Source organism: Petaurus breviceps, unplaced genomic scaffold, assembly GCF_028583685.1.
Source record: "Petaurus breviceps papuanus isolate PSGF00001 unplaced genomic scaffold, PetGlider_PUasm1.0 186, whole genome shotgun sequence".
In the NCBI taxonomy this organism is placed as follows: domain Eukaryota; kingdom Metazoa; phylum Chordata; class Mammalia; order Diprotodontia; family Petauridae; genus Petaurus; species Petaurus breviceps.
In genome coordinates, this window is record NW_027185798.1 from 1,249,058 (window position 1) to 1,257,289 (window position 8,232).

The following is an 8,232-nucleotide window of genomic DNA, read 5'->3' on the forward strand; positions in this document are numbered from 1 at the left end:
GCTGCCTGTTAGCTGAGGCCTGACACTGCCTGAGAATCCTGGTTTTCTTTCTGGATGAAGGGAAGCAAGCTCAGGAGCCTGTGGTTCTCCTGAGGAATTCTGGGCAGCCCCCAGAAGGCGCATCTAGCATCCGTCTGTGTGACCCCAGGAGTTGGCCTCCCTTAGATAGTGCCTGGGGTGTTTCCTTCCCTGTCATTTTCAGGTCTGTGGAGAAGGTGTTAAGAATGGGATTTAAGGAAAGGAGTTGAAAGTGAATGAGCCCTGCAGGAAGAAAGGAAAGATGTTTCTGTTGGTTTCTCACTGTGGGGGGCATGAAAGGGGAGGGGAGGATGAAAGGGGAGGGGAGGGTGGTCGGGAATGGGGATGAATATCTATGGGAATCTCCGCAGCTTGCTGAAGCCTTAAGTTTGGGGAAAGAATGGGAGTGGATTGTGGATGGAGGGAGAAGGAGCGCAGTTTTCTCCAAAAATTTGGAGGGCTGGAAGAAGGTCAGATTGCCCCTGAAGGCAGTTGGGCCAGTCCATGTGAAATATTGGTGTCCTGACAGTGAAGCTGGGCCTTGCATGTCAGAGGGAAGAAAGGCACTCCTTTTCCACTCCTTGGCTTGGTGGGTGTCCAGGAGTTGGTGTGGTTTGGGGACTGGGCTAGTCTGGACTAGAAAGATCATCTTTTTCTTTATGTGAGTGAGGGGGCTATTGGTCCTGAACTATGTAGGTCAACCTTCAATCTCTGCTTGAAACTTCCTGGAGTTTATGTCTGCATCACCCTGAATCTTACGCTACTGAGAGCCCATAGTACTTGGGCTGTTGGCATAGTTTGTGTCTGGGTGTTGGCTCATTTATATGCTGTGAAGAGTTTTATTTGGTGGTTGCCTTTCATCCGTTTCCACGGAAGTAAATTGCAGGAAATTTCTTACTCTTCCCTCCCTAACTCGGCCGTGCTGACTTTTCTGTGCATGCAACAATCTTGCTTCTCTGGAATCAGGCCTGTCCCTGTCCTACCAACCTAAGACTGACACGGGTTTCCACACTTGGTGGCTTCGTGGATTCTGTCCCTCCTCGATTTTCAGTGTTTTTCTGGGAAGGGAGAGAGGGCAGCTCTCTCTGAGAGAGAAGGAAGGGAGTTTTTTCATTTTTCACTCATTGAGTGTGATTTTCCTTAGGCTGAGACCCTTTGGGGGGTGGAATGTTTTCCCCATTCTCTCTCAGTTGAACCTCAGAGGGCCCAGTAGGCATTAAGGAGTTTGTGGTAGCACTGTCGCTGCCATCCTGCATACCTGGCATTTGTGCCCTTTGGCCCCTAACTGCCCTGCAGGGAAGGGACCCTGGAGGTTACACATCCTTCCAGATAAAGCCTCAGCCTGGGTGCAGCACCAAGGCAGCAGCATCCCCCCTGCTTTGCAGATTCAGTTTGCATTCTCTTGGGGAAGATGAGAGCTGCATTCCAGACAGATTCCATTGCAAAGCTTATCGGGACTCTTGTGCTTGGGGATCTCCTTATATTAGCCTGGGAGTTGCCTCATTGCCGGGCTGCCTAAATGAGCCCTCACTGGAAAAGACTGTGTGGTAGATGGCAGAGAGTGCTGGACTAGGGTTGGGGGCGAGGCTGGTGGTGCTTTCTGGGGCTCAGGCTGCTCATCTGGAAAATGAGTTGCCCTAGATGGCCTAGGTCTGTTCCACCTTTGATACCCTGTTATTCTGCGGTTCATTATCCATCCGATGCTCAGCAGAGCTCTTCTTTAGACACTCGGGGCTTCTGGGAAATAGGGCATAGACTCTACCTCCCACTGTGGTGTGCTTGAGGGGGGTGGGCAGGGTTGTTTCCTGCACTTCTCCCCGCCTCCACGGGAGGGACGGAGGAGCTTGGACCTGGTGAAATTTCCTCTCCGAGGCAGGCTGTTTGCTCAGCTGTGCTAGCCAGGTCTTGGCTTCCCTGGAGCTGTCTCTAAACCTTAGCTGAGGTGTGAGTTTCCCCTGGGTTTCCTGTCAGTTTTCAGGGAGCCCACTGCCGCCTACTAGAAGAAGAGCTCACTGCAATACTTGACTTCAGCTCTCGCCTTCCTGTTTTCTCCCCTTCTTTTCTGGGGCCACTTTGTGGGTGGGTGGGGTAGTTTGGAGCACATTCCAGTCAGGCATTTGTGTGTTATTTGGAATATCTTTCAGAAGGCCGCCAGGGTGAGGGATACCACTCATAATCTGAGAGGATGGTTCCTCTGGCAGAAGGAAGTGGAGGCTAGAGGACTGGTGTCTGGATTAATTCTAAGCATGGAGCAAAATCCCCCCTGCAGTGAGCTGGGGGACACGAGGCTGCAAAGGTAGCCTTGAGGTGATAGTTATACGTGAAGCAGAGGCGACCAGGAAAGGGGGGTGTATGTGTAGAAATGAACCAAAGGTTCCAGGATACATATATTTATCTACTTAAAAAAATATTTTCTGAAATTATACAGTGAAAAACGTTCCCTTTCCACCTGTCTGGCACAAGAAGGCTTCCATGAGAGAAGCTGGGGAGGCCTCTGGCTCCTGAGAGTTCAGTAGGGCTGGGCTTTGGAGCTTAGGCCCCAGCACTGGAGCACGCCGGGCCTGAGGTTGGGTAACTGTCACGGGTGTCCTGGTCAGCTCCCAGACTGTGGGACTTAGGTAGGGGATGAAGTGTCCTGCATATCCTCAGTTTTATCCTGGGAGTGAAGGCAGCAGATTGTAGAAGAGGCTGAATTAGCTGGGCCTGTAGCTGAGGGGGGAGTAGAAGGGATGGGAGGCCTGGGGATAGGGGTCTGTAGGGTGGCTGAAGGAGAGGAGAGCATATGGTTTGCAGTAGGAAGGATGCTTGGGGGAGTACTCAGTCCAGGCCAGGGAATGGGTGATCGGAAGGTTCCGTCTGGAGTTCCAGGGGGCTTGTTTGAGTTTCCCAGAGTATTGACTGAGAGTACAGGGGAGATACCATGGGTTCTGTTTGAAGGCCCAAGAGTCACGTTCAAGTGTGCAGGGGCTTCGTCCAGGGGGCTGGCTGTGTAGTTCAGCAATCCAGGAATTCTGTTCGGGGGTCTGAACTCTCTCATGGGAGTTTCTGTAGCTCTGGCTGAGCTCCCAGGGCCCCTTTCCAGTGATGCAGGGGTCTTGTCTCTGAGCCCAGAGGTTGTCCTGATGGAGGGCACAGAGCTGCTGCCTGGGGCTGCTGTGGCTTCCTGGTCCTGCTTGGCGCAGAGGATGGGTCTTAGTGCATGCAGCAGGAAACGCACCTTTCCTCGGAGGAGCTGTTGAAAGCTCAGGAAGATGGCCGTGGGCTCCCTGTGAGCTGCGGTCTGGCCCTTTGGGAGAGACTGGGGGCAGAGGAGGGGCCCGAGGCCAGAGATCATGTCTCTGGCAAGGGCAGGGGGTCCCTAGGCCCAGGGGTTAGGAAGGAGACCTGCATGACCCACCCAACACCTGTCACCCAATACTAGATGGCCAGTTGGTCCAGGGAAGTGTTCCCATGGATGCTTTGAACTGGGCCTTACCGGGGTTCCTAGGAGGCCTTGCAGAGCTCCCAGGAGGATGTGTGTCTGGGTCGAGAGCTGCCCGAGCAGGGAGGAGAGGCAGCTGGGGCTCAGCTGTCTTCGGGCTGCAATCACACCTTCCAGCAATAAGGTCACAGCTCCAAGGACCTCTTGCCCCTTGGTCTGCTCCTGGGTTAGAAAGGTAGGACAGGAAGACCACATTGAAGGAGCTTATGTGTGGGACACTTCCAGGGTAATGCTCACATTAACTCCCTTCTGTGGGTTTCCTAACAGGGCCACCCATCTATTCTTGGATAGCTCCCTTCTTCCCAGCTTGACCTCCAGAATAGCTCAGGATCTCCTTGGTCATGGGTGTCCTGGTCAGCTCCCAGACTGTGGGACTTAGGTAGGGGATGAAGTGTCCTGCATATCCTCAGTTTTATCCTGGGAGTGAAGGCAGCAGATTGTAGAAGAGGCTGAATTAGCTGGGCCTATAGCTGAGGGGGGAGTAGAAGGGATGGGAGGCCTGGGGATAGGGGTCTGTAGGGTGGCTGAGGGAGAGGAGAGCGTATGGTGTGCAGTAGGAAGGATGGGGTCTCTTGTCTTCCCTACAATAGACGAGACTCGCTCCTTGTAGCTCGTGGTTGGTCTTCTCGGATGGTCTGTCTCTGACTGTGCTGCCCTAAACTGTGCACAGTCTGATCAGGGTAGGGAACATGGGACTGTTCCTGTACCTTGTGTACCTCTCTCCATCATGACATTGGGTGGGATAAAAGCTTTGGCAGGTCCTACCAGATGCAAAGTAGACTAAGCAAAGGCTTTAGAGTTAGAAGTTCTGGGTTCAGATCCCACCCTGGTCTCTTACTGCGTGTGACCATAGGCAAGTCATATTACCTTCTGGGCCTCAGTTTCCCCATGTGTAAAATGAGGAGATTGGCCTAGTTGGGACTCTGAAGGTCCTTCCAGCTCTTCCGTGATCCTCTCTAACCAGCCCAGATGGACTGACAGAGACTCCTGACTAGACAACTGGCCACCAAATTGGGCATTTGGAGCCCCCTCCCTTTATAAAAGTGTTTCCTGAGATATGGAGGGAGGACCCATAGCAGTCAGTCAGCAAGGACTTATTGTTTCTATGTGCCAGGTCCTAAGGAAGAACAAAAGCTGTCTCTCCCTTCAAGGTGCTTACATTCTTATGGTGAAAGAAAATATGTAGCAGCTACATCCCATTTGTTGGCTCATAGAAAGCTTGTGGTCAAACACAGTCTGGTCTTTTTTGTGAAAACTTTTGTCAAATCAGCAGCAGAAATTCCAAATAAAGAAGAGGCGGGGCGCTGGGGGCAGGGATTGGGTCCAGTACCAGTACACTGTGCTAATCCACTTGATCCTTAACTGAAGTTTGGGACTCATTGCCTGCATTTCAAATCACTCTAAGATGGGGCTTTAGGGGTCCCCTTCACCTCATCAGAGGAGGTGTGAGGCTCCCCAGACTCCATTAGCTTTCTGGGAAGCCTCCTGCCCTCCCTCTATCAAAAGAGTCTCCTTTCCTCTTTCGGGAGGCTGATCCAGGTTCTGAGGGATCTGTAGCTGGATGTTTCAGCTGTTCAGGAAATGGAAGGCTAGCTGAGATGAGCCCAGAATGTAGGTTCGTGACTGTGTCATCCTGCTAGGATGGATGGCCCTGTCATCTTGTATGTTTTTTCATTTTATTAACTTGGATGAAGCTGGATGATTTTTCCAATTTGTGAATAACCCAGAGTTGAAAGGGATTCCCAATACAAGAGATGCCAGACTACAAAATTCAGACTTATGCTAGCAGGCTGCCACAGTGGACGAAGATTGACAAGGAGACAGGGACAAAGGTGGAAGGTTCATGACCATATGGTTTGGGGGAGCAAGCCCAAGGACCTTAGGGGTGGTCTCTCACCGTCTTTGCTCTCCATTCCCGAAGGCTGAAGTCCACAGTGGGCAGCAGGACAGGTATGGGCAGAGGACCGAGGTCTGAGCATTGACTCTGTGAATCAGGAGTGTGGGTGTTGAATCTGAGGGCTGTCCCAAGTGGTGGGCTTCAGAGGAGGCAGGGCTCACAGGGCCATATGGGAGAGTAGGGATGGTGCCATGGGAGCCCCCCTCCCCCGCAGGAGTCTTACCAGTCTGCCGTGTAAGGCAGCAGAGTCTCGGAGCAGCTTGTTGAAGAGTCTGGGGTCACAGACAGGAGCAGGGCTGCTCAGGGTGAGGGTTAATCTTGAAGTGAGCAGAAACATGGCCACGACAAGCAGCTCTGGCATGAGGAGAGTCAGAGGAGATTAGTTGGAAAGAACAGACGAGAGGATGGTGGAAGGGACTTGAAACTACAGGGCCTGGGTTCTAATCCTTACCCTGCCACTCATTAACTATATTATCCTGGGCAAGTTACTTCTCCCGTGTAAACCTCAGTTTCCTCATCTGTAAAACGAAGATGACAATGTTCTCTAGACTCCCTATATTGAAAGGCAAGTGCCTTGTACATTTTAGCGCTATAAAAATAAGAGCTATTATTAGTCTGGAGATGGTCCAGAAATTCCTATTCTAAATGTAGGCTGGCGGTCCAAAGACTCCCAAGCTCCAAACCCTAATTCCCAGGAGGATTTTGAGACTCTAGACGCCTTGAAGTGTCATCCCTTCTCCCCCCTCTCCACACTGTGGTCCACTCACCAGTCAGCTCCATGCTGAGCAGGCCGGCTGCTGGGGTGGCTCCCTGTGTGGGGCCTTCTCCCCTGGGCTCTGCCTGAGGCCATGGAGGCGGCTGGAACACTGCACGGCTGGGTGTAGCGGGCTGCTGGCGCCTGGGGGAGATGGGCTGGGGTCTGGCTTCCTGACCAGTTCCTGCCTATGGGGGAGACAGAATCGGTCATTGGGCCAGACCTTGGGGTTATTGTGTGTGGCATCCCTCAGGGGGCTCCTCCTGCTTTGGCTGGAGGTGAGGATGGGGATGGGGTGGGGGTGGGTGAAAGAGGCAGGCTCTACCAGGGGGACAGCTGTTGGCTTAGCCTCCAGAAATGCGCTGGCTTTAGCTGTGAATGGACTGGGATTCAGGGCTCCAATGGGGGGCATCTGAGGGGGCACCTGGGAGTTACTGAGAAGCATCAAATAGAGTGGGCCCTGGTGGCTGGAGGGCACCGAAGGTTATGGGGGCATTAGAGAGGGCTGCTGGCTGAGTTAGCTTTCTTCCTCTCTGTATATTCCCTTAAAGCCACTTGGATCTTTTTCTTTTCTCCTCAATTGTCCCTTGGGATTTGTGGTTCCTAAGCAGACTAGCCTGGACTTTAGAGTAGGGGGATGGGGGTCCTGCCATGGCCCTGAGGCTCTTGGCTTTCAGGAATTAGGTTCCCAATGGGTAGGACCATGTTCCCTTCTGGGGCTAATTGTGGCCCAGATGCTTCCAAGTCTGTTCCTTCCTCCCTGCCCCCAGCAGGCCCCTTTCCATCCCCTCACAGGACCCCCCACATGGCTTCCTCTTTTCACAAGTTGTGCAAAGAGGTCTGCACCTGATTCAATATTGGGATTTCCTGTAAGTCTGTCAACAGGGCCGGACCCTCCCCCCTTTTACCTTCAACTCCTCTGCCTTGTCTTTCTCCCCCCAGATCCCAAGGCCCTGCAGTCAGTCTCAGATTGGACAGGGACAGGCCAGGAAAGTGATGGGTAGTTCACATTCATCCTAAGAAGCCCCTGCCCCCTTGGTGATAGGGTTTCCAGGGTTGAGTTAGCTCCCCTTTGGCCTGCCATCTTCCTTTCCTCTTAGTTTTTTACCACTGTGGGGTTATGCCCCTTTATAGTCCCCATGATAAACTGCCTTAGGAGCAAGGCCTCCGCACCCCACCCCCTACTCCAGCTCTGGCTCTGGCCTGCTCCTCCCATTCTGGGAAGAGGCTTCAGGCTTCCTGACAAAGGTCAGTATAGCTGCCCTTCCCCCAGCTGGGAGCCCAGTGCCTCCTCCCTACCTCTTCAACCCCCAGCTAGCCACACCACCTCCCCCAGCCCTCATGCCCACACTCACCAGGAGGAGAAGATCCCAAGGCTCCAGGTGCTTTGAGGATGGCACAGCAGGGGCCCAGGGGTCTGGGGCCCAGCCCTTCCAAAGCAGTAGGGTCACTCGCCTGTCCTGGTCACTCCTGCCCAATCAGAGCAGGGAGCCACCCAAGCACTAACTGGGGCCCCCGGATGTGACGCCCTCCTCTTCCCGCCCACGCTGGACCCACAGCCCCTAGGCTGCACCTTAGTCCACTCTCCCAGAGTAGCCCCTCCACCAACTCACAGACTAGAGAGAGCATTCTGTTAAGTTAAACTTGGGGCCTCCTCTCCAGGAACTGGGAAGGAGGTGAGGGCTGGGTGGCAGTTGGAACCCAAGCCTGGGATAGTTCTGACAAGGAGATCCCCCATCTCTACCTGATAGGGACTGGACTTGAGATCTCACTGATAGAGCAGAGCTCTTTGGGTCTGTTCAGGTCAGCGCCTTTTCTGCTAGGAATTCCTAGAGAACACTCAGAAATTCAATGACTTCATCAGTTCCCATGGCCAGTAAGGGGCAGAGGCAAGACCTGAACCCACATCTTCCTGTATCTGAGACCAAGTCTCTATCTACTGTCATGCTGCATCTCAAAAAACACAGATAGGGCTTATTTTGGTTTTGAAATTCCATGTTTCCCTGAACTCTCTCTGTCTCTCTCTGTTTCTGTCTCTCCATATCTCTGTCTCTCTGTATCTCTGTCTCTGTCTCTGTCTCT

At 53.0% G+C, this 8,232-nt stretch overlaps 1 protein-coding gene across 1 annotated transcript; it reads right to left on the reverse strand.

The window, feature by feature from the left end:
• Positions 1 to 2,412: 2,412 nt before the first annotated feature.
• THPO (thrombopoietin) lies at positions 2,413 to 8,226 on the reverse strand. The gene is made up of 6 exons (XM_069089160.1): positions 7,506 to 8,226; positions 6,164 to 6,338; positions 5,620 to 5,750; positions 5,397 to 5,483; positions 3,494 to 3,661; positions 2,413 to 3,316 (listed from the first exon to the last, which is right to left on the reverse strand). Exons 2-6 carry the CDS (start codon positions 6,174 to 6,176, stop codon positions 2,633 to 2,635), a joined length of 1,083 nt encoding a protein of 360 aa, XP_068945261.1. The 5' UTR covers positions 6,177 to 6,338; positions 7,506 to 8,226; the 3' UTR covers positions 2,413 to 2,632.
• Between the last annotated feature and the right edge of the window lie 6 nt (positions 8,227 to 8,232).

Excerpts from the sequence above, each read along its gene's own strand:
- THPO (XM_069089160.1), bottom strand. Across the intron at positions 5,484-5,619 it reads CTGCCTTACACGGCAGACTG|AGTCAATGCTCAGACCTCGG; the intron begins GTAAGACTCCTG and ends CCTGATTCACAG. Across the intron at positions 3,662-5,396 it reads GGGAATGGAGAGCAAAGACG|GAGCAGACCAAGGGGCAAGA; the intron begins GTGAGAGACCAC and ends TTTCTAACCCAG.